General features: G+C 36.7%; 1 protein-coding gene across 21 annotated transcripts in view; it reads right to left on the minus strand.

Moving 5' to 3' along the window:
• Positions 1–27,551, minus strand: part of LOC106874804 (AMP deaminase 2) — a 210,989-nt gene that overhangs the window by 152,791 nt on the left and 30,647 nt on the right. For all 21 annotated transcript variants that reach the window (XM_089338194.1, XM_089338200.1, XM_089338198.1 and 18 more), the window contains exon 2: positions 27,289–27,499. In XM_089338194.1, the coding sequence (XP_089194320.1) occupies positions 27,289–27,499 (211 nt within the window). The remainder of the gene's footprint in view (positions 1–27,288; positions 27,500–27,551) is intronic.

Below are 27,551 nucleotides of genomic sequence, written 5' to 3' on the forward strand. Positions count from 1 at the left end.
AGGATTAATGTTACGGTTACGTTTTTTAGGGTTAGGGTTAGGGTTAGTGTTAGGGTTAGTGTTAGGATTAGGTTTAGGATTAGGGTTGGGTAATCGTGCGGGTGTTAATCTGAAAAATTACAGATATGTGAAAAGTACCGACCCTGCCATCTATTATAACTTTTGTTGTTCTGTTTAATATATACATAGATTATGCCTCCAAAGAAGAGAGTTTGCTGGGGAAAGACAGCAACCGGTTTAAAATGACAGCCACAGACTGCAGCAATTCACCACATTCCAGTAGCTACTTTGAACATAATGCAAAATGGTGCATCAACACCTTCTGCCCAATCTGATAGAATTCTGGCAAAACTGTTTAGCAACAGATCGCCAGCAATTGCTTCATCACAAATTGCCATCCTAGCTGCAGTGAAAAGGGATTACCCTGCTATGTATAATCAGAGCAGCGCAAAAAGTTGTTTTGCACAAGCATTTCTATAGCCAATTACACGGATGAAATTTACGTATGCTTAATAATTTTACGCAAAACAGCCTTCAGACTTTCCCTATTAATTTCATTGTCTTTTGAATTATGAACATATTTACATCATAAGGGTTTTTTCGTTGTAAGGCTTTCTTTTTTAGTTGATTTTCAGCTAGCAAGACTTATCGTAGATGGCATAATAAGTCACACCCGGACAAGGTCGGGTTATACTGCTAGTATAAATATAAACGAATAATTATATTCTTGGGAATAGAAATTTCCCTTATGAATTTTTTTACACACTGGCTTCTTGATAAAATTCTTGTAAAAGAGTTTTATCCCTTTTTGAATTTATTTATCAAATATATACACGGAATATATTCAATGTTGAATTTTTTATTCCTGTCTCCGCATGGTTACCCTAAAACAACCCGGAAGTATTTCCCACTTCTTTGATGAAGATATATACAGATAAACTTCATTCCCTTTACTCTGTCGGATACGTAGTGTGTTCGTTTTTGGTGAGGTGAGAATTCTGTTTATTTATATATATTTTGGGGACAATACTGTGCTGATGAACAAAATCTAGATTCATTCTAGTAATCGCGAAATCGGTCGATACACAGTTAAGTTTATTTAAAAGAAAGTTGGTCATCTTCTGTTGGTTGTTTTTCCTCACATTAGGTACTAAATGTGGTTATTTTGAGAAGTCCACTGTGTGGCGTTATTATTTTTCTGTAATAACGCCCTTTATATAAATATATATATAAACCGTCTTTGGTCATCATCTGCTTCTTCATCATCATCATTACCATTTTGACAATGTAATCTATATATATAAAAATGAGAATGTGTGTCTGTCTGTCTGTCTGTCTGTCTGTGTGAATCCCTAAAACTCGAGAACTACGCAACCAATTTCATTCAAATTTTACACATGCCTTACTTAGGGTTCCAGTTGTGTTTTAGTCAAAAAAATTATTAACTTCTTGCAGAGTTCGAGCACACGGCAACATAATATCTCCTCCACTATTTAAGTATTACGTGTCAAAAGTGAAACAAAAACACTCATGTCAAATACTTTCACTTTAAAAATGAAACTATTCCACTAACTGAAACAATCACATTTCGATACTGTAGTGACAGATACTTTCACAGAGAGAGAAAGAGAGAAAGAGAGAGAGAGAGAGATGTATATGTATACATATACATGTACACCATTTCGATACTGTAATGACAGATACTTTCAGAGAGAGAGAGAGAAAGAGAGATAGAGAAAGAGAGAAAGAGAGATAGAGAGAGAGAGAGATGTATATGTATACATATAGATGTACACGTATATGTATGTATATATATATATAGATCTATACATACATGTATATGTGTATATGTGTATATATATATATATATATATATAGATGTACATGTAATATGTACACATATATACATATATATACATGCATACAGATATCTATACATATATACACCCATCACACACACATACACATGCACACAAACACACACATTAGTCATTTGTTTTCTTATCCAAAACTACGTCAAAAGTACTGAATGGATCTTTATGAAATTTGGAAATTATATTCTTTGCATAACGGCCATAACTCCCATGAAAATTCATATATTTTTGATGTTGATGAAATTTTAACCCGAACATGGGCATTATTTAGAAAATGATGTCACACGTTATCGAGGCTACCATTCTTTCTGGATGTGCAAAAGGGGATGACGTCTTTATTCCAAGAATTCCTCTTACTCCATCAGGAGCAGACATTCCTTTTACATTCAGAAGACTACAATTGCCCCTTCATGTGACTTTTGCCATGTCCATAAACAAATCTCAGGGTCAAACACTGTCTGTAGCTGGTCTTCTCTTGGAAGAGCCCTGCTTCTCACATGGACAACTGTATGTTGGCTGCTCAAGAGTGGGCAGCAAAAAAAAACATATTTGTATATGCTCCACAAGGGAAAACAAGGAACATAGTTTACAACGAGGTGTTATAATCACAACAGCAAGAAAGTATGTACATGATCTCCTTCTTTTACGAAACTTCATTGACTTTCATATATTTATATTGATATACATATATATACGTGTGTGTATATACATCTCTATATATAAAGATGATGCGTAGTCTAGACGGCGTTTTTAGATTTCATTATTCTCTTTAACCCGGGCAACGCCGGGTATTTCTGCTAGTTATATATAAAGTAATGTATATATCACAGTATCATCATCATCATCAGCGTCGTCATCATCTTCAACATTAATTTTCCATGCTTGCATGTGTAGGACAGAATTTGTTGAGGTGGATTTTCTGTGGCCTGATGCACTTCTTGTCACCAACCCTCACTTGTTATCAAGACGTGTTCTTATAGAATAATGGTAACGAAGGACACTGCTTGCATAAAGGTGACATTCATTTACAGATATCACGCAATTCAAGACAGGGAGACAACACACACATATTCCAGTTCCCCTCCACCGAATCCATTTACAAGGCTTTTGCTGACTTGGAGCTATGTCAGAAGGCACTTGACCAAGATGCCACACAGTGGGACTGAACCTCAAACCATGTTGTTGGGAAGCAAACTTCGTATCACACAGCCATGCCTGCATATATGTGAGTTAATTTATGTATATATTGTTATACTTGGGAATGGCCATTTGTTGTCATAGTGAATGTATTACTCTGTGGGGCGGGGTAGTGCATGTATAAGTACAGATGACTTGTTTTATTCATGTTAGGTCACAGATGAATATTCTTTGCTGTTAACAATTGTGCTTCAGCAGCTTGCAGTACAATCAGCTTTTTGTCTTATTTCTAATGAATGACAGTGAATATGTTTGGAAAGGGTGAAAATACAGAGGCATAGTAGTGTGAATCATTAAATATTTAATAAATATATTTTAATTAAGCCATTAAAAAAATCCGTTAGTGTCTGTTATCTGATCATATTAGTAACCTTCACTGACATTCCTAGAACATACTTCAAATAACAGATTTATTTAATTGTGTGTGTCTCTGTGTGTGTGTTTATATATATATATATATATATATATATATATATATATATATATATATATATATAACATATGTACATATGCATGTGTGTGTACATATACACATACAAAGATACACATTTAGGTTCACAAACAGGAGGAAATTTACTCAACATATGTAGCAGAGTTTATTTATTCATCCAAAGAACTTATTCATTCACTCCATGATGTGCATTCCTCCACTGTCACATGAATAGACATATACATACAAGAAAGAGAATTGGAGTAAATCATCCCAATTGTATAAAGAAGTGCCAATCACTTAAAATGGAGGGATGCTGTGGAAGAGGGAGACCCAGGAAGACATGGGACAAAGTATTGAGAGCCAATCTCAAAATGCTGAACCTTACAAAGGAGATGACAGGATTGAGATATGTGGCACAAAGCTCTACTTGAGAAGACCTGTCCACCAAAACAGAGTTGAGATACTAAACTCAAGATGCCACATAAAAAGCACCCAGTACACTCTGTAGAGTGGTTGGAGTTAGGAAAAGCATCTAGCCATAGAAACCACGCCAAAATAGACTATGGAACCTGGTGTAGACCCTGCCCCTACCAGTTCCTGTCAAGCCATCCAACCCATGCCAGCATAGAAAATGGATGATGATGATGTTATATATATATATATATATATATATATATATATATATATATAATGTTAATTGATGGAAAAATTCCACTAGTTGTCAAGACAATGAGGTGGCACTACTATCATTACACAACACTAATTTCTTTATGCTGTTGATTGTTTCATATCTATCTATATATATAAAAATGAGAATGTGTGTCTGTCTGTCTGTGTGAATCCCTAAAACTCGAGAACTACGCAACCAATTTCATTCAAATTTTACACATGCCTTACTTAGGGTTCCAGTTGTGTTTTAGTCAAAAAAAATTATTAACTTCTTGCAGAGTTCGAGCACACGGCAACATAATATCTCCTCCACTATTTAAGTATTACGTGTCAAAAGTGAAACAAAAACACTCATGTCAAATACTTTCACTTTAAAAATGAAACTATTCCACTAACTGAAACAATCACATTTCGATACTGTAGTGACAGATACTTTCACAGAGAGAGAAAGAGAGAAAGAGAGAGAGAGAGAGAGATGTATATGTATACATATACATGTATATGTACACCATTTCGATACTGTAATGACAGATACTTTCAGAGAGAGAGAGAGAGAGATGTATATGTATACATATATATGTACACGTATATGTATATATATATATAGATCTATACATACATGTATATGTATACATATGTGTAGATGTATATATATATATATAGATGTACATGTAATATGTACACATATATACATATATATACATGCATACAGATATCTATACATATATACACCCATCACACACACATACACATGCACACAAACACACACATTAGTCATTTGTTTTCTTATCCAAAACTACGTCAAAAGTACTGAATGGATCTTTATGAAATTTGGAAATTATATTCTTTGCATAACGGCCATAACTCCCATGAAAATTCATATATTTTTGATGTTGATGAAATTTTAACCTGAACATAACAGATGAGCATTATTTAGAAAATGATGTCACACGTTATCGAGGCTACCATTCTTTCTGGATGTGCAAAAAGGGATGACGTCTTTATTCCAAGAATTCCTCTTACTCCATCAGGAGCAGACATTCCTTTTACATTCAGAAGACTACAATTCCCCCTTCGTGTGACTTTTGCCATGTCCATAAACAAATATCAGGGTCAAACACTGTCTGTAGCTGGTCTTCTCTTGGAAGAGCCCTGCTTCTCACATGGACAACTGTATGTTGGCTGCTCAAGAGTGGGCAGCAACAAAAAACCTATTTGTATATGCTCTACAAGGGAAAACAAGGAACATAGTTTACAATGAGGTGTTATAATCACAACAGCAAGAAAGTATGTACATGATCACCTTCTTTTACGAAACTTCATTGACTTTCATATATTTATATTGATATACATATATATACGTGTGTTTGGGTGCGTGTGTGTATATACATCTCTATATATAAAGATGATGCGTAGTCTAGACAGCGTTTTTAGATTTCATTATTCTCTTTAACCCGGGCAACGCCGGGTATTTCTGCTAGTATATATATATATATATATATATAAAAATAAGCAACAGGATATCAAGAGGTGATGCAGTACGACCGTTTCAAGCAGCTCCATTTAATTGAACAATGCAATCATTAGTAGGATTAATATTAATAGTGATATTAATAATAATAATGATGTGAATATCAATAATACTAATAGTAGTAACTCTCCTAGTTGCAATTGTAGAGTTAAATCCCACTGTCCATTATTAGGCCAATGTCTAATCCAAAACGTAATCTATAAGTGTACAATCAGAACTGTAGCTGGTAACTTTATATATATATAAGATGTTCAATAAATATGAAAAAAACGTATTAATGACAATTTTTTATCTTTTAGGCTCAAACATAAGGCCAATTGTACGTCCTTATCTAGCAAGATTTGGGAACTGAAGGAAAGCAGAATCGAATTTAGGGTTGGATGCCCTTCCTAACACCAACCACTCAGCAGTGTGGATTTAGTGCTCTTTATGTGGCACAAGCACAAGCAAGGTCAGTTTTGGCAAAGTTTTTACAGCTGGATGCCCTTCCAAACACCAACCACTTTCCAGTGTGGACTGGGTGCTTTTAAATGCCACCTGCACTGACAGGGTCACCAAGTACTTGCAAAACAAACACAAAACTTTCGAGGGGAGGGGGCATTGGAGGAGGTGATCTTATGTCGGATGGTGGAAAGGTTATAGTGAGAGAGAAAGAGAGAGAAATAGGTGTCTTGCTGTAGAGGAAGTACAAGGTTGCACAGAGAGAGAGAGAGAGAGAGAGAGAGAGAGAGATCAGGAATGAAGACAGAAACAGGTGCATTGCTACAAAGGAAATACATGGTTACCCAATCTGAAAGAAGTAGAGAAGGAGAGAGAGAGAGTGGGAGACAGCAGGATAAAGGTGGTGGCAAAATGCTGGGCATAGTCACAAGGAACAGGGATCAGAATATAAATGGAATGGTTGAGTAAAGGAAGAGAGAGATAGAGATGGTGGCAAGTGCCAGGGCATACTCCTGAGGTTCAAATGCCATAATATAAGTGGCAGGATATTGCAAAAGAAGTGTGATTAAAGAGCTTGGAGGATGGGGTAGTGAGTGGCGAAAATCTGGGTATATATAGAGTTGGCGGGCTACCGGATAGCAATGATACAGAGGAACAGGGCCATGAGGACAGAATTGGGGAATGCGAGATAGGCACAGTGTATGAAGGATGAAATGTGAAGAAGAGAAGAGCTGTAAATTGGTTTGTTGGAGACACAGATTCAGAAGGTTCTTGATGATATTCTAGACGACGTGCTTCAGAAGGTTGTTCAGTCCATCCCTGGCCGTTTGAGGAAACTGGTTGATGCCACTGGTGCTTACATTGAAATATGAACATTTACTTTCATTTTCCCATGTAATAAAGGACATGTATCATTTGCTTCCGTAAATTTGTAAAAGGAATATGGATTTTATTACCAATTTTTAATGCCTACTTACTTCTCACCCTGTATGTATATATATATATATATATATATATATATAAAAATGTGAATGTGTGTCTGTCTGTCTGTCTGTCTGTGTGAATCCCTAAAACTCGAGAACTACGCAACCAATTTCATTCAAATTTTACACATGCCTTACTTAGGGTTCCAGTTGTGTTTTAGTCAAAAAAAATTTTAACTTCTTGCAGAGTTCGAGCCCACAGCAACATAATATCTCCTCCACTATTCAAGTATTACGTGTCAAAAGTGAAACAAAAACACTCATGTCAAATACTTTCACTTTAAAAATGAAACTATTCTACTAACTGAAACAATCACATTTCGATACTGTAATGACAGATACTTTCAGAGAGAGAGAGAGAGAGAGAGAGAGAGAGAGAGAGAGAGAGAGAGAGAGAGAGAGAGACAGAGACAGAGAGAGAGAGAGAGAGAGAGAGAGAGAGAGAGAGAGAGAGAGATGTATATGTATATGTACACGTTATTCCACTAACTGAAACAATCACATTTCGATACTGTAATGACAGATACTTTCAGAGAGAGAGAAAGAGAGAGAAAGAGATGTATATGTATACATATACATGTATATGTACACGTATATGCATAGATATATATATATAGATATAGATCTATATGCATACATGTATATGTATACACATGTGTAGATGTATATATATATATATAGATGTACATGTAATATGTACACATATATACATATATATACATGCATACAGATATCTATACATATATACACCCATCACACACATGGACACAAACACACACATTAGTCATTTGTTTTCTTATCCAAAACTACGTCAAAAGTACCGAATGGATCTTTATGAAATTTGGAAATTATATTCTATGTATAACGGCCATAACTCCCATGAAAATTCATATATTTTTGATGTTGATGAAATTTTAACCCGAACATAACAGATGAGCATTATTTGTAATTCAACGGTACAACAGTGTAAGACTACCCTTTCAGATATACTTTCATTGTGATTTCTGCAATGTGGTGCATAAATTGTCAAGTAAATGAGATGCATCTTTGCCTCCACTGATTCACTTGCAAAGTGTTGAGTAAAATTATTTCGTTGCAGACATCCTTTGGGTCTTTTTATTATCACTACGACACACATAGTCCCCAGTTGGTAACATTGATTTCAAGGCCCTCCTAGATGAGAGACTGGCATTCCACTTAATGTCTATGTTCCATGCTGGCATGGATTGGAGAGTTATTAATGTAGAAATATGGTATCGTAGCTACTAACAGTTGAGGGTTGCGTAGTCGAGACGGCGTTTTTAGATTTCATTATTCTCTTTAACCCGGGCAAAGCCGGGTATTTCTGCTAGTATATAATAAAAAACCATAAGTCGTGTGAAATACAGCTACTTAGGTTTACTTGACCAAAACATTAATTTATTTCACCATTTTTCAAGCTGAGAGCAAGACCATTTGTCAGTTGCTTTTTTAAGTAGGGAACACTCATAAGGAAGAAGACAAATAGAAAAACAGCTGTGTGTGTGTTTGCACACGTGTGTGTGTGTGTGCACGCGTGTGTGTGTGTGCACGCCTGTGTGTGTGTGTATATAAAACTATGTATATATGTATCTATGTATGTATGTGTGTGTTATAATTTATATACATATACATTATGATAAAATAACATTGTTAGTGTTCACTGAAATGGCAAAATTACAGTTTAGGCATTGTTTTCTAATAACATGTTCTTAGTGTAATCATTAACTACTTAAATGAAACAGGTTTGGTTTTAATTCAAAGTTGGAATTTCAAACACTGCACACTTGTCAAAAACAGAAATAAAATAAATAAATAATTTTTTTAATTATTTTGCAGATAGCAATTATAATTCAAACAAAACTTAATTTCTATGAATCTAAAAACCTGACCTGACATTTTTCTCCATACCTGAAACTTGATCTGTCAAAAATATAAAAAAAAAACAAAAACAAAAAAATAAATAAATACAAAATGCACAGAATCTGATCTGAAACTAAAACAAATTATTACAAATTTGTTTTAAATGAAGCCTGTACCAAGCAACAATTAAATAATGCTGCCTGATTATGGAAATTAAAAAGATAATAGTTTTATATTTTTCCATATATTTCATATTGCTTTTTTTTTTTCATCTTTTATTCTTCTTTTAATTATACATCACTGACAAAGAAAACTAATTAATGAAATTTATAAAATATTTAAATTGTTTAAACTATATTTTGTTGTGATTTGGGTATTTTGGGGGATTTTTTTTTTTTTTTGCTGGGGTTTTTTTTAATGTCGTAGACCATTAGTATCTTCCCTTCGATTCTTGTTTTTAGTTTTTTTTTGTTGTTTTCATTATTGCTTTTTTTTTTCTTATCCAGGTCAAGTCCGATTGAATAAACCTATAATCAAAAGCCTTTCAGTCCTGTCCTCCCTCATTTTGTTCTTATACAGAATTAATTAATTAATTAATTCTCACACAGTGTGTTTATGCTATGGAATGTATTGATCAATTGATTTCATTTTATAACACAATTTCAGAATAACAACACCATTAATTATAGGTTTCCAATGAACCAATCACTGAGCTCACAACTTTCTGACAGTCATAGTAACAAGGGAGAGTCTGTAAGCCGGTGCATAAGACTCGGTTACTGCAAAAGATTTCATTCAAAGAGTACTGGTTCTTCACTGAGTTTTGTATCCTACACGGACCTACCTTGTTTAAAGATATACATTTACATGCATATATCCTTATCATCATAAACACACACACACACACACACACACACACACATACACACACATATATATATCATCATCATCATCGTTTAACGTCCGCTTTCCATGCTAGCATGGGTTGGACGATTTGACTGAGGACTGGTGAAACCGGATGGCAACACCAGGCTCCAATCTAATTTGGCAGAGTTTCTACAGCTGGATGCCCTTCCTAACGCCAACCACTCAGAGAGTGTAGTGGGTGCTTTTATGTGTCACCCGCACGAAAACGGCCACGCTCGAAATGGTGTCTTTTATGTGCCACCCGCACAAGCCAGTCCAGGGGCACTGGCAACGATCTCGCTCGAAAATCCTACGGGAGCCAGTCAGGCGGTACTGGCAACAGCCACGCTCAAAATGGTGCATCTCATGTGCCACCCGCACAAGAGCCAGTCCAGGGGCACTGGCAACGATCTCACTTGGCTTGCCGGGTCTTCTCACGCACAGCACATTTCCAAAGGTCTCGGTCAGTAGTCATCGCCTCGGTGAGGCCCAATGTACGAAGGTCTTGCCTCACCACCTCAGCCCAGGTCTTCCTGGGCCTACCTCTTCCACGGGTTCCCTCAACTGTTAGGGTGTGGCACTTTTTCACGCAGCTATCCTCATCCATTCTCACCACATGTCCATACCAGCGCAATCGTCTCTCTTGCACACCACAACTGATGCTTCTAATGTTCAGCTTTTCTCTCAAGATACTTACACTCTGACGGGTATTCACATTGACATTACACATCCAACGGAGCATACTGGCTTCATTCCTTGCGAGCTTACGTATGTCCTCAGCAGTTACAGCCCATGTTTCACTGCCATGTAGCATGGCTGTTCGTACACATGCGTCATACAGTCTGCCTTTTACTCTGAGTGAGAGTCCCTTTGTCGCCAGCAGCGGTAGGAGTTCTCTAAACTTTGCCCAGGCTATTCTTATTCTAGCAGCTACACTTTCAGCGCACCCACCCCCACTACTAACTTGGTCGCCCAGATAGCGGAAGCTATCGACTACCTCTAGTTTTTCACCCTGGAATGAGATAGAAGTTGTTTCCTGTTTGTTTACAGTCTTTATTGCACCTGAACATCTGCCTCAAAGAAAAACTAACTTGCTAGTTAACCTGCCTTTGATGTTGCTGCACCTCTTATGTGTCCATAGCTTGCACCGGGTACATCTTATAGAGTTACTACCTACTCCTTTTCTACATACTGAGCAGGGCCATCCATCTACCTGAAGGGGTTTGTGTTTTATCTACCTTCCTACTTATTAGGATTTTGGTTTTAGCTAGGTTGACTCTAAGGCCCTTCAATTCTAGACTTTGCTTCCACACCTGAAACTTCTCTAGTTCTGATAGTGACTCTGCAATTAGGGCAAGGTCATCAGCATAGAGGAGCTCCCAGGGGCAACCTGTCTTGAACTCCTCTGTGATTGCCTGGAGGACTATGATAAATAAGAGGGGGCTGAGGATGGAACCTTGGTGGACCCCTACCTCTACCCGGAATTCATTGCTGTACTCATTTCCAACCCTCACCTTACTGGCAGCATCTCTGTACATGGCTCGCACAGCTCTCACTAACCATTCTTCTATCCCAAGTTTCCTCATTGACCACCAGATAAGGGATCGGGGGACCCTGTCAAAGGCTTTCTCCATGTCAACGAAAGCCAGGTACAGAGGTTTATCCTTAGCTCGGTATTTCTCCTGCAGCTGTCTCACTAGAAATAAGGCATCAGTAGTGCTTTTACCTGGCACGAACCCAAACTGCATCTCATCTAAATTGATTCGCTCCCTAATTAGTTGGGCTATGACCCTCTCTGTAACTTTCATAACCTGATCTAACAGCTTGATGCCTCTGTAATTATTTGTATCTAAAGCATCGCCTTTACCTTTGTAGCAGTTGACTATGATGCTGCTACACCAGTCATTGGGTATGACTCCTTCGTGTATCACCTGGTTCGTAATACGGGTGACTAGGCTATAGCCAACACTGCCAGATATTTTGAGCATCTCTGCAGTGATTCCTGATGGGCTGGCGGCTTTCCCGGTCTTCATACTCTTAATTGCTTTATCTACCCTGGTACTATCAACTCGGATAGCTGGTCCCTCTATTGGGTCGACATACGGCAGGCTCTCTTCCTCCCATTCATTCTCTTTATTAAGCAATCTATCGTAGTGGCATCTCCAGACCTCTTTCTTTGCATCCTCATTTAGTGCAAGCGTACCATCATCCATGCGAACACATTTCTCTCCTACAACATCACTATTCTCTCTCCTACACTGTCTTGCAACACGAAATACCTCGAGTCTTTGGTCCTCACGGCGCAGAACATTGGCAAATCCTTTCTTATCTGCTTCCTCTCTGGCTAAATAAACCTGTTGCCTAGCCTCCCTTCTGGCACATTGGTACAATTCCCTGCTACCACCGTTCTTCTAGTCCTTCCAAGCCTGTTTCTTTTGTCTAATAGCCCTGTCTACCTCCTTGTTCCACCACCACGTTACTCTGAGTCAAGAGGGGACCTTACACCACCCACAGATCTGGTCGGTGGCTTTCAACAGGTTGTCCCGCAGAAATCTCCAAGTGTCTTCCACGTTGTATGATGCTATATCCCCTTCTATTTCGTTAAATGCTTCAAGTAACTTGTCTCTAAGTCTCTGTCCATTTGCAGGGTCTTTAAGCTTCCACACCCTTCTCCTCCAAGCCGGTCTAATTCTGGGCACCCATTTTGCCTTGATCCCAAAGTCGCTAACTACTAATCTATGTTGTGGGGTACATTCTTCGCCAGGGTAGGTTTTGGCATTTATAAGCCGCCCTCTTTCCCTATTTCTAGCGAGGATGTAGTCGATTTGGCTAGAGTGTCTGCCGGAGCGGTAGGTGACTAGGTGACTGGCAGGTTTCCTGAAGTTGGTATTGCATATATATATATATATATATATATATATATATATATATATGCAACTATATTATTATCTATGTATATATATATATATATATATATATATATATATATATATATATATATGCAGCTATATTCATTATCTATGTATGTGTGTGTGTATATATATATATATATATATATATATATATATATACTAGCAGAAATACCCGGCTTTGCCCGGGTTGAAGAGAATAATGAAATCTAAAAACGCCGTCTAGACTACGCAACCCTCAACTGTTAGTAGCTACGATACCATATTTCTACATTAATAACTCTCCAATCCATGCCAGCATGGAACATAGACATTAAGTGGAATGCCAGTCTCTCATCTAGGAGGGCCTTGAAATCAATGTTACCAACTGGGGACTATGTGTGTCGTAGTGATAATAAAAAGACCCAAAGGATGTCTGCAACGAAATAATTTTACTCAACACTTTGCAAGTGAATCAGTGGAGGCAAAGATGCATCTCATTTACTTGACAATTTATGCACCACATTGCAGAAATCACAATGAAAGTATATCTGAAAGGGTAGTCTTACACTGTTGTACCGTTGAATTACAAATAATGCTCATCTGTTATGTTCGGGTTAAAATTTCATCAACATCAAAAATATATGAATTTTCATGGGAGTTATGGCCGTTATACATAGAATATAATTTCCAAATTTCATAAAGATCCATTCAGTACTTTTGACGTAGTTTTGGATAAGAAAACAAATGACTAATGTGTGTGTTTGTGTGCATGTGTTTGTGTGTGATGGGTGTATATATGTATAGATATCTGTATGCATGTATATATATGTATATATGTGTACATATTACATGTACATCTATATATATATATATACATCTACACATGCGTATACATATACATGTATGCATATAGATCTATATCTATATATATACATGTATATGTATACATATACATCTCTTTCTCTCTCTCTCTGAAAGTATCTGTCATTACAGTATCGAAATGTGATTGTTTCAGTTAGTGGAATAACGTGTACATATACATCTATATGTGTACATATACATCTCTCTCTCTCTCTCTCTCTCTCCCTCTCCCTCTCTCTCTCTCTGAAAGTATCTGTCATTACAGTATCGAAATGTGATTGTTTCAGTTAGTAGAATAGTTTCATTTTTAAAGTGAAAGTATTTGACATGAGTGTTTTTGTTTCACTTTTGACACGTAATACTTAAATAGTGGAGGAGATATTATGTTGCTGTGGGCTCGAACTCTGCAAGAAGTTAAAATTTTTTTTTTGACTAAAACACAACTGGAACCCTAAGTAAGGCATCTGTAAAATTTGAATGAAATTGGTTGCGTAGTTCTCGAGTTTTAGGGATTCACACAGACAGACAGACAGACAGACAGACAGAGACACATTCTCATTTTTATATATATAGATATATACGGTGTAGTGGTTAAGAGTGCGGGCTACTAACCCCAAGATTCCGAGTTCGATTCCTGGCAGTTACCTGAATAATAATAATAATAATAACATCGAGAAATACCTTAGGAATGAGAACCCAGGTATGAAATTTCCCCAAGACACCTGATGAAGGCTGGAGGGTATATCACTCGAAACGCTGTGTTAACAACAAACAAGATGAGGACAAATATCCGTCAAATGTAAATAATGTAAATCAGGAAGTATTTGTGGCTAAATCAATAAATCTGGTAAACTTGTTCGTCATCAGCATCATCATTTAACATCCATAATCCATGCTGGCATGGGTTAGATAATTTGAGTGGATCTGATGTACCAAAGGACTACACTGGGCTCCTATGTCTGCTTTGGCATAATTTCTATGGCTGGATGCCCTTCCTAATACAAATTACTTTAGAGAGTGTAGTGGGTGCTTTTATCTCTTTTACAACGTCAACACCAATGAGGCCATCAAGGAACCACGTTACCAACAAATGATAGAATTCTGTAGTTTTTAGGGGTCAAGCTTTCTCTCTTATCTTCCCTTGGCCAATCTAGTTATGTCTGTGGTTCAGTAATGTAGCTTATGTGGCTGAATGAAGCCCCTCAGGAGCATGCCTGACTGAAAGTCGAATGCTACAGTCCCCACTTTTGTTGATGGGTACATGTGCAAATGTGTGTGTGTGCAAATATGTGTGTGTGTGTGTGTGCAAATATGTTTCTGTGTGCATGTGTGCAAATGTGTGTGTGCAAATATGTGAGTATGCAAATGTGTGTGTGTGTGTGTGTGTGTGTGTGTGTGTGTGTGTGTGTACATGCAAATGTATTTGTGGGTGCACATGTGTGCTCTTTAGTCTATCTGCACTAATCTGGTGTTTTATATTCAGATGGAAGTGCTATGAATTTATGAAAGAAGGTACTCGTGGAATGCAACAGCCTAAAGGAGGATTTGATAAATTAATACCTCGTGAAGTGACATTTGAGATGCGTGGAAAGGTGCTGTTTTTTAGACCAGTTTAACTCTCATTAATATGACAAGGGCTGATGTTATAAAAATTGTACTAATGGAGTTGATGACTTACACACACACACATACATACACATCCACACAGATAAACATATACACATATATAAAGAACCATATATATGGGATGTTACATCTTGGACTATATCCAAAAGACGGCCTTCAGACTCAGTAGCCAACAGTCTTCGACTTCAAGCTAAATGCGAGAGATGCCTTTTCTTCTCTCTTTCCCTGAAAAGGGCTGCTGATCTTTTGAACTAGCTATCTCTGCACACTCTTACTCTACCAAAATTCACCCATCTTTTCTTGTCACCCAACCCCAACCCACTTAGTGTTCTGGATCCAGTATTACATACTTTCCTCCTGACAACTGCAATTTCAGTAGAGAATTCTTCTTGAGGTCACTAACACGCTCTCAACATCCTTTTATCTTTTACTTGTTTTAGTCACAGGACTGCAGCCATGATGGGGGAGGGGACCACCTTGAAGAGTTTAGTCAAATAAAGCCTGGTACTCATTCTATCAGTCTCTTATGCCAAACTGCTAAGTTACAGGAATGCAAACAACCCAACACAGGTTATCAAACAGTAGAGTGGGGAACAAACACAGTCACAAATATATATATATATATATATATATATATATATATATATATATATATATATATATATATACACACATACATATATATATCAGGCCAGCATGGCAAAATGGTCATTAAATGAGGATATATATAAACAATGAACTTCTTGGCTTCTTTAAGTTATCATCTACCAAATCCACTCAAGGCTTTGGTTGCCCTGAGGCAAGGTGTAAGGCATTCCTAACTCACTTGTCTCTTCTCAATTTATTACCAATATTGTGTCCCCAACCCCACCAGCATTTCCTCTTTTTCACACTAAACACTACACCCAATTCTCTCCTCTCAAAAATTCCAGCCCTAGAACATTTTTTTTCTGCAGCCATTTTTCGCAGAACTAGAATCATGTTGAAAGATTAAGAATTAACAGAGACATGAGTGAGTGATTATTACAAAAACTGGGGAATTTCTAAGTTTATAGTTCAGTGTTTTACAACAGTTCAGCCATTCGTACATGCATCCATGCATCTAGCCAGTCAGCCAGCTACAATACAAATGTTTATTGTAGAACAATTTAGTGCTCCAGCATAGCTTTAGCTGTGTTGGTTAAAACCAGACTATAAAACTAAAAAAAGAACTAGGAAAGTAAGTGGTTAAAACAAACACAAATGGAAGAAAAAAAAAACATTAAAACAGGTTGCATTACTATATTCCTTAACAATGTGTTTGAAAGTGTCATACATTTATCTTCTCCAGCTATAAGTAAATATATATACATATTTATGAATTCATATATATATATATATATATATATATTCTTCTACTTGTTTCAGTCATTTAACAGCAGCCATGGAGGAGCACCATGAATTCCTATGCGAGTGTGTGTGTGTGTGTGTGTGTGTGTGTGTGTGTGTGTGTGTGTGTGTGTGTGTGTGTGTGTGTGTGTGTGTGTGTGTGTGTGTGTGTGTGTGTGTGTGTGTGTGTGTGTGTGTGTGTGTGTGTGTGTGTGTGTGTGTGTGTGTGTGTGTGTGTGTGTGTGTGTGTGTGTGTGTGTGTGTGTGTGTGTGTGTGTGTGTGTGTGTGTGTGTGTGTGTGTGTGTGTGTGTGTGTTTATGAATTCCTATATATATATATATATATATATATATACATATGAATTGAATTCAAGTTTTGAATGGCATACATAAGTTAAACCAACCTGAATTACGATCAGAGAAATTCTTGAAAGCTAAGAAAGAAAAATAACATTCTAAATATCAAAAAGTTCCATTTGAAATTTTTTTATTGGTTATAATTGAATTGCATTGTTCTGTAGGATTTTGTTATATTTCTGAAAAAATATGCAACGGAAGCACAACTTACTGAATCATAAACATTGCATATAAGAAGAATTTGTGCATGGCATTCAATTTAAGAAAGAAAAAAAAGGAAAAAAAAAGAAAGAACAGCAAGATTTCAAGATAGGTTTACAAAAGCCATGCAGTAAGAAGCTTACCATTAGCATGCAAACAATGAAGAGAAATAGAGTAAAAGTTGGCTGCATCTGTGTGACAAAATGTATATTTATTTTTGTTTAAAAAACAAATAATAATAATAATAATAATAATAATAATAATAATAATGATGATTTCTTTTATTTGCCACCAGGGTGATGGCTGAGGGGAAAAATACAAAAACAGACATAAAGTGTGGGCGTTTACATATAATGAAATGATATTATAAGAAACTTATTAAGTATACACATTCTGAGTTCAAATTGCAACTAGTTCAACTTTGTCTTTCACCCTTTGAGGGTTGATGAGTATCAGTCAAGTACTGGTGTCAATGTAATGTCCTAGCCACCTCCCACAAAATTTCAAGCCACTCTCAAAAAACCCTATCTGTGATGGTTTGGGCTGGAGTGTCTTCGACAGTGAAAACTTCTCTTGTTTTTGTTCCTGAAGAAGTCAAGATCAAGGCTGCAAGCTATGAAGAACTCATTCTTGAGCCTGTAATGAAACATTTGAGCCAAGAATTGTACAACAGTGGCCCCTTTCTCTTCCAGCAGGACGGAGCACCTACCCACGCTGCCAACAGAACTCAGCATGGCTTAGCAACAATGTCCCAGATTTCTTGTCCAAGGAAGAATAACCTCCCTCAAGCCCAGACTTCAATCCAGTAGACTTTAGCATTTGGTCTATCTTGGAGACCAACGCTTACGCTACATCTTATCGTTCAGTAGTGGCTTTGAAGAGATCTCAGCAGTGTGGATGGGATAAAATACCACTAGAAGTCTCGCAATCCACTGTTGAAGTAGGGTCTGGTAAACTTGAGGTTGTAATAAGGGGGGAGCTGGCATCAACCACATTCGGATGGTGCTTTTTACGTGCTATCGGCATGGGGAGCCAGTTAGGCGACACTGGCATGAATGATGCTTATTGCATGCCACCAGCACGGGAGCCAGTCAGGTGACACTGGCATTGGTCACAACTACAATTTCCATTTTTGATTTTGATTTGATTGAGATTCTGATTGGGATTTGATTTTGATTTTACTTGACTCAATAGGACTTCTCAAACACGGAGTGTCGCCTGACAATTCAGAGGTACTTTTTAAATGGGCTGGTTATGCGACACTGGTATAGGCTACGACTGTGATCTCACTTTACTTGCTGGGTCTTCACTACCTCATCCCATGTCTTCCTGGGTCTCCCACTTCCAAGGGTTCCTTCCACTGTTAGGAAGTGACACTTCTTCAAACAGCTCTCCTCATCCATATGCAGCACATGACCATACCAGCACAGTCTTGCACACATCTGATGTGTATATATATATATATATATATATATATATACACACACACATTTACATACATACATATATATATATATATATATATATATACACACAACCCATGCTAGCATGGGAAGCAGACGTTAAACGATAAACGAACGATTTACATATGTGTATATTTACATATATATATATATATATATATATATATATATATATATATATATACATACATATGTATAGTTAATCATACATATACATACATACAAATGTATACAAACATATATACATACATATACACATACATACATGTCTAGATATGTAACTATATGCATGAGAATACATAGATAAAACATATACATCTGCACATACATACATACATACATACATACAAAAATACCTATATGAAGGAGACTTGGATCTAGGTTGGAAACCAGTTCTTGAAATTTTGAAATAAACTGAATAATGACATACATACACACATAAGCACATATATATATACTGTTTATATATATATATATATATATATATATATATACATGGTGTGATGGGTAAATTGCCGCCATTTTATATTTCTTTAATTTCATGCACACACCTTGTTATTGATTTTGTCGACTACACAGTATAGTAGGGTCAGTCAGGCACCGTCTGTGAAAAAAACAATTCACTCTGCCAGAAATTTGGAAATGACATGCTGTACTGCTTGGTATTTATGCCGCAAGCTTCAATATGAACATTTCAGAGTGTTTGGGTGTCAATCTGAAGACATGTACGGAGAGAGTGATAAAAATCAAACATCCAGTCAACATCATGGTGTTTGGAATGATCACTAGTGATGACAACATTATGCCTCCATTCATCTTCCCACATGGCCTCAGACTCAACACAGAGGCCTGCATCAAGTGCCTGAGTGGGTAGTGCTGTTCTGGATCAAGAGGGTGGCTGCTGGAAGACCCTATGTCTGGCAACAGGACTCTGCACCAAGTCACACGAGAAGGAGAACCCAGTGATGGCTGTCAGACAATTTCTGTACCCACACCACTCCTAACATCTGGCCACCTAACTCCCCAAACTGCAACCCACTTGGTTATTATGTGTGGGGCACAGTTGAGCAAGAGACCAACAAAATTCCTTGTAACACCAAAGATGAACTGAAGGCAAGTATTGTGGCAGCGTTCACCAACTTAAACAAGGAGACTATCCAGAAAAGTTGCAAGACATTCCGAAGTCATCTGGAGGCCATGGTTGAAGCCAGTGGCAATTTTATTGAATAAATCTACTCTTTAGTATTTCGAGATATTTTTATGTAATTTTTGTAGATATATCTGATAAAACGAGATGTCAGTGTTATTTTCATTTTTGCGTAATTTAGATGACAGTTTATTCACCACACTGTGTGTGTGTGTATATATATATATATATATATGCACACACACACACACACACACACACACACACACACACACACACACATATATATTATACAATATATTGTAGTGGAGTTAGGAGTCATGCTCTTGCCAGGAAAGTACTAATAATTCTTGAAGTGAATGATTGTGTGGATGGAGGTGGTAGTGTATGTGTGTGTGTATTTTCTCCCTTTCTATTTTTGTTTGCGTCACTCACTTGTTCTAAAATAAACAACAAACAATCTCTGGAGAACTAGGATAGTTTTGATGGCCAATGGAGTTTGAGATTCTTTCAACGGTTACTTTGATCTCAGAAGAAAAACTCGTGATAGAGGGATGGAGATGAAACTAAACAAGGTAAAGCAAAACAAAAGAAGAACAAAAAAAAAAGCAGAAACAACTAGACTAACCAGCTAAACAGTTGTAACAATTGGCAAAACATCACATGAAAAGCAGAAGAATCAGTTATGGCGTTTAAGTCTATTGGATAGCTTCCAAATTCTTGTTAGCAGAGACAGAGTTAGTAAAAATGTTTACAGCTTAGGAATATATGACTCAAGTAAAGCACCAAACTAACCTCAATCTTTATTTCCTATTTATATTTTCTGCTAATTTAAGATTGTCAACCAATCAACCGTAGCCTTGTTAAATGTTTAATACTTCGGAAATGAGAAAACAATCAAAGACGATGGGGAGGAAGTATAATTGCATGCTATTCTAAAGAACATCTCTTTATTATAATTGAGGAGAAATAAGTTAAATAATCACTTTTCTACTTTTTTTTTTTTTACCTTTTACTTGTTTCAGTCATTAGACTGTGGCCATGCTGGGGCACCGCCTTGAAGAATTTTTAGTTGAGTAAATATTTGCCTCAGCACTGCCTTGAAGAATTTTTAGTTGAATGAATTGACCCCCCGTACTTTTTTTTTTTTTTCAAAGCCTGGTACTTATTCTATCGGTCTCTTTTGCCAAACTGCAAAGATATGGTGATCTAAACACACCAACACCAGTTGTCAAAAGGTGGAGGCAGGGAAACAAAACACAGAAACAAAGAAACATATTGATACATACATATATATACACATACGACAAGCTTCTTTCAGTTTCCATCTACCAAATCCACTCACAATGGGAATAGTACCTGGCATTTCTTAATCACACAGTTTTGAATGAAGCCAGTGTCAAGAGGGGTTATTTGAAGTATGTAATAAAACTCATGGGAGAGCAGAATAGTAAATTATGACCTTTACACCTTTCCTAAATAATATTGGGGATATAAATGAAGCAATTCAAAATAAGAATCTACATCCATTCTCAGACATGATTCATGAAAAACTTATTACCATATCATGGCAGCCACTATTGTAATACAATAATCCCTTGCCATATCGCGGTTCACTTATTGCAGTTTATTATTTAAGCTTACATCAATTCCTCTATGATGCTGTTTTGCATTTATAATAAAATAAATATATACAAGTTATAAAAATAACTTTTAAAAATATACAGCACAGCACTGTTTCTACTTCACAGATTTTCACCTATTGCAGGGGGTTGGACTGTAACACTCGTAATAATTGAGGGGTTATTGTAATGATTTATCCTACTCCTGGTCATATGTGTGTGTATGTATGTATGTATGTATGTAAAAGAGAGCGGGGGGGGGGGGAGAGAAAGAGACAGACAGACAGCACTAAGCACAGTCTGGCATACTTGAGGTAGTGTGCTGAAAATAATTACTTGAAATTACAGCTTACACATATACACACAGATAGATAGATAGAAATATATTGCTCTTGAACACAAGAATATACTTAATGTATAAAGGGCTTTTTAGAACTCAAACTACAAGACGAAAGTGCTGCCTGTTTCTGAGAATTAAAACTTGAAGATATCTTACACTTAAATCTATTTAGTATAGCAAAACACAAACTTGACCATCAAAATGTATTAATATATATATATATATATATATATATATATATATATATAACATACTTAACCATTTAGCATTCAGTTTTCTGTCAAATGTTATGCTTATTTATTCATATTCCTTTGAATTAATCATGCATTATTTCATAGTTTTGAGATTGTGATGAGGTGATTGTTATTTTTAGAATGACATAATAGGATAGGCATGAAACACCAGATCTAGCTGGTTTAACCCTTTTGATACCAACCTGCCTGAAACCGCTTCTGGCTCTGTAGTACAAATGACTTGTTTTCAAAAGTTCTGAATTAAAATCTTCTGCCAAACCTTAGTCACAATTTATGTTCCTAACTAAGTTATTTTACTAAATTCTTTGTTATATTTAAAACCAATTGGAAGAAACACAGAGCATCTCAACAGAAATATGGTAACAAAAGGGTTAAACATGAAACAGAATATTTGGACCAAATAAAGTCCAGTTTAAGTGTTAAAGGGTTAATGCATATAAACTTGATATGTTTCTAGCATGATACACTTCTGGGAGACTAATAAACCCCTTCATCAGAGACATCTGATTGAATGTCATCATCATCATCATCATCAATATTTAATGTCTATTTTCCATGCTAGCATGGGTTAGATGGTTTGAAAGGAACTGGCAAAGCCAAGGAGCATACCAGGCTCCATAGTCTGTTTTGGTTTTTCTAACACCAACCACTTTACAGAGTGTACTGGGTGCTTTTTACACGGCATCATCACCAGTGTTTTTTATGTGGCACCAGCACCCATACCAATGCTTTTTACATGGCACCTTGGTTTTAGGATCTCAATTCTGTTGTGGTGGGTAGGTCTTTTTGAGTAAAAGAATTTCAAGTTAAGATTAGACAATAAAATGAAATGAAATGTCTGTTTCAGTTATAACTAGAGAGAGTTGTAAAATTTGTGCTTTATTTTTTTTAATTAATGATTTTTAACTTAACTATAAGGCAACAGGTTTTGGAGGGTGAGTATAGTTGATTAAATATATACCAATAACTGACTGGTACTTATTTTATCAACCACAGGAGGATGATGGTGAACTCAACTCCAAAGACATTTGAACTTAGAATGCAAAAGTGATAACTATACGTAAAATTGCATGATATTTTGAAAAGAATTCTATGAATTCTACCCTATTTATTTTGTTATTGTTAAATGACAAAACAAATTTTTAAAAAAACAAAACAAAGAATTTAGAATAATGACAGAACATAGAGATAAGTGGGAAATAAGACAAGTTATTAATTGAAATACCATGCAACTGTTAATGTATTTGTGCGATAAGAAATGAGCAAGACATTGTAACTATAGGGGAGACATTAGCTGACCATTGAAGCTGCTATAATAGCAGCCAAATGTCCTTTAAATCACACAGTCTTACAGTCTTAAGAATGAAAGGACAAGTTAGATAATGTAGTTCTAGTTATACCATGTCTGAGAATAAGAGATAGGATGGTCAAGGGTGGAATACTTATGATCTGCTCAATACTTATGATCTGCTCAATCAGGACTGATCTGGGACAAAACAATTACAAAAAAAAAACTAACATTTGCAAAAAAATATTTAATCCAGATGAAAAAAAGGATTAATCCAGAATCTATAAAAATGGATTCTCAAACCCAGACTTCTGAAATATATCAGAATCTTTCCCCAGAGGATACACTTGTCTATTACAACCAACTTTCTGAGACCATCCTGATATCAACTTAACAGCCTTTAACCCTTTTAACATTTATACCGACCATATCCAGCTCAAATATTCTACCTGTTTTATGTTCAAACTTTCCAGATCTGGCCTCTCCCACCTACCATACCATGTCATTATAAAAATAAATAATCACATCATCAAAATCTTGAAGGTACAAAAAAACTTATGATTAATTCAAGACAATGTGAATAAATAAGCCTTATATTTGACAGAGTAATCTGAATGCTAAAGGGTTAACCCTTCAGCGTTTATACCAGCCATATTCGGTCCAAATATTTTGTTTTATGTTCAAAATGGCCAGATATGGCCTCTTACACCTGTCCTACAATGTCATTCCAAAAATAAACACTCCTATCATCAAAATCTCAGTTATGAGATGATGCATGATTAATTCAAAACAATGTGAATAAATAAGTGTCACATTTGACAGAAAAATCTGAATGCTAAAAAGTTGAATTACTACTTGCAACGCTACACTTTGCTATAAATAGCACCACGTAAGGTAATCCATACCAGAGGATTTCAATCTGCCTTTGTCAAGTATCTGACACCATTTCTCTAACGTTGAAAGTAATCATTCAATATTGTCTACTTGGAGATCACTTAAAACTCAGTACTGTATGAATATGCCAGAAGATAGAATATCAAAGTAAGATATTTATGAAATAGTCTCTCTGGCAAAACTATTTCACTTCCAATAGCTTGATCCACCTAGCTGCAAACAGATACTGTGAAGAAGAATGACAACTTATAACTGGTCTCTCAACTTGCTGCTCTCAGGTAGTTTCAAATGTTATTAACATGTTAACTACCATGGCCTGTTACTGGAACTTACCAGTGATACTACATATTCCCGGTCACACTGCATATTGTTTAATTACAAGGAAATGTAATTTTTTTTTTTTTTTGATATTTTTGCAATATAACAAACTTTAATACAGAAATAAATTTATTTCTCAAATGCATGATAATGCTATAAATAGCGTGATCAGGATAAATCATCCATACATTGCAGAAAAATACGTTACTGGCCAGCCATGAGACTCGAACTCACATCTCTGTGATTACGCGTCAAGTGTTTTACCATTAAACTAAACTGCCCAGCAACGAATTCTTCTGCAATTTTTACCACTGGTGGTGCATATAGGGATTGTGTGAAGTTTGCGATGAACCACCAATGGTACATGTTAAACATCAGTAATAAAATCATTTTTCAAAACATGCTATAAACAGTGCCCTAGCTATTCTTCTTAATGGTTATAGAATCCAGTATATTTATTAATATTTCATTTATTATTTAATCCTCTTCTTGCAAGATGGGAAATAAGACTTTGACAAATGAATTGCTATTGAAAATTATCATCAGTAATTCTCTCTCCCTCTCTCTCTCTCATATATATATATATATATATATATATATATAGATATATATATATATATCCCTCTCTTTCTTTCTCTCCTCTTTTTCCCTATCTCTTACTCCCTCTCTCTACATCCCCCCTCTCTTTCTGCCTTTTCTCATCTAAGATTCATTTCTCTCAGCTCGCTTTCAATTGTTTGGCTATCCAGGCTTTCACTTTCTAAGTGGAGACCATCTTAATACTACTTTTGGTATCCAATCCAAGTCTATTCAGAGTGTATGGCCAAGCCATTTGAGCCACCAGCACTTTAATTCAAGGATCCTAATATTGCAAACAGTTTCACAGTACAACTCCTCTTTTGGCACTTTGTTGGGTTGGAAGTTGCAGCAGATTCTGGTTTGATGATCAGAGTTGGAGACATCATCTCTTTTTACCACACACAAGTTTTCTGAACAATAACTCTGAACAGATTTGATATTGCTATTATGATGTCCAATCTCAGTCCTTAACTTTCAGTATACTACTGCTGTTCAATTACTGATTTCAAATTTTGACACAAGGCCGCTAATTGCAGGAGAGGGAGTAAGTCAATTACACTGACCCCAGTGCTCATCATCATCATCATCATCATCGTTTAACGTCCACTTTCCATGCTAGCATGGGTTGGACGATTTGACTGAGGACTGGTGAAACTGGATGGCAACACCAGGCTCCAGTCTGATTTGGGAGAGTTTCTACAGCTGGATGCCCTTCCTAACGCCAACCACTCAGAGAGTGTAGTGGGTGCTTTTACGTGTCACCCGCACGAAAACGGCCACGCTCGAAATGGTGTCTTTTATGTGCCACCCGCACAAGCCAGTCCAGGGGCACTGGCAACGATCTCGCTCGAAAATCCTACAGGAGCCAGTCAGGCGGTACTGGCAACAGCCACGCTCAAAATGGTGCATCTCATGTGCCACCCGCACAAGAACCAGTCCAGAGGCACTGGCAACGATCTTACTTGGCTTGCCGGGTCTTCTCACGCACAGCACATTTCCAAAGGTCTCAGTCAGTAGTCATCGCCTCGGTGAGGCCCAATGTACGAAGGTCTTGCCTCACCACCTCAGCCCAGGTCTTCCTGGGCCTACCTCTTCCACGGGTTCCCTCAACTGTTAGGGTGTGGCACTTTTTCACGCAGCTATCCTCCTCCATTCTCACCACATGTCCATACCAGCGCAATCGTCTCTCTTGCACGCTACAACTGATGCTTCTAATGTTCAGCTTTTCTCTCAAGATACTTACACTCTGACGGGTATTCACATTGACATTACACATCCAACGGAGCATACTGGCTTCATTCCTTGCGAGCTTACGTATGTCCTCAGCAGTTACAGCCCATGTTTCACTGCCATGTAGCTCAAATGGTACTTATTTTATTGACCCTGAAAGGATGAAAGGCAAAGTTGATGTCGGCAGAATTTGAACTAGGAATGTAAAGATGAATGAAATACTACTAAGCATTTCGCCCAGCATGTTAACGATTCTGCCAGCTCACTTATTACCCTGTCGCATTTCATATAGTCTTACCAATTCCACTTTCAATTTGGAGTACTTAGTGATTTTTTTCAACCTCTTTACTCACAACATTCATGTCATTTGGTATGGTTACATTAATGATCTGACACTAACACCAGTTGTCAAGTGATGGGAGGGAACAAACACATACAGAAAGATACACACACACACACACACACACACATACACACACAATGGGCTTCTTTCAGTTTCCATCGACCAAATCTACGCACAAGGCTTTGGTCAGCCTGAAGCTATAGTAGAAGACATTTGCTCAAGGTACCACTCAGTGGGACTGAATCAGGAACCATGTGGCTGGAAAACAAACTTACTGCCGCACAATTTATTTGAAAACTTAGTGGTAAAAGGTACACAAGTTCAGTTTTGTAATTGTTCAGCAATTTCTCTCTCTCTCACACACACACATACCTCAGTTAAGTAAATAGTAGTGAATCTTATAGAAAAAAACAGGCTATGAGAAATAACAAGCAATCATGTATTGGAATGAAAGGAATTTTTGTAAATAATAAATAAAAACTCATTGAAGCAACAAAGTCAGAGGAACATTAGAAAATAAAAGAAAGGAAAATACGAAATCAAGCATTGATTCATTCTGCTGAAGATATTTCATGATCAAACTTTGCTCACCTTAGTTGACGTTCTAGGTAGGTTTTCTGTTCTTTCTCTTCAATTGGATACTCTGGTATTTCAAAAGGGGCTGATGATACTTTGAGAGAATTGGACTGGCTCCGATGAAGAATTGAATCAGCTACTTTACGGAACTCATCATCAACTGTTTTCGTCACGTGTTTGGGCATTTTTACTTCACTTGAATACAAACTAAGATTCCCAGATGAGTCTGTCAAAAACAACAGACAAGCAAATGAGAAAACATGAATTCAAAGTGACCA

Source organism: Octopus bimaculoides, chromosome 20 (genome assembly GCF_046866305.1).
Source record: "Octopus bimaculoides isolate indiv1 chromosome 20, ASM4686630v1, whole genome shotgun sequence".
In the NCBI taxonomy this organism is placed as follows: domain Eukaryota; kingdom Metazoa; phylum Mollusca; class Cephalopoda; order Octopoda; family Octopodidae; genus Octopus; species Octopus bimaculoides.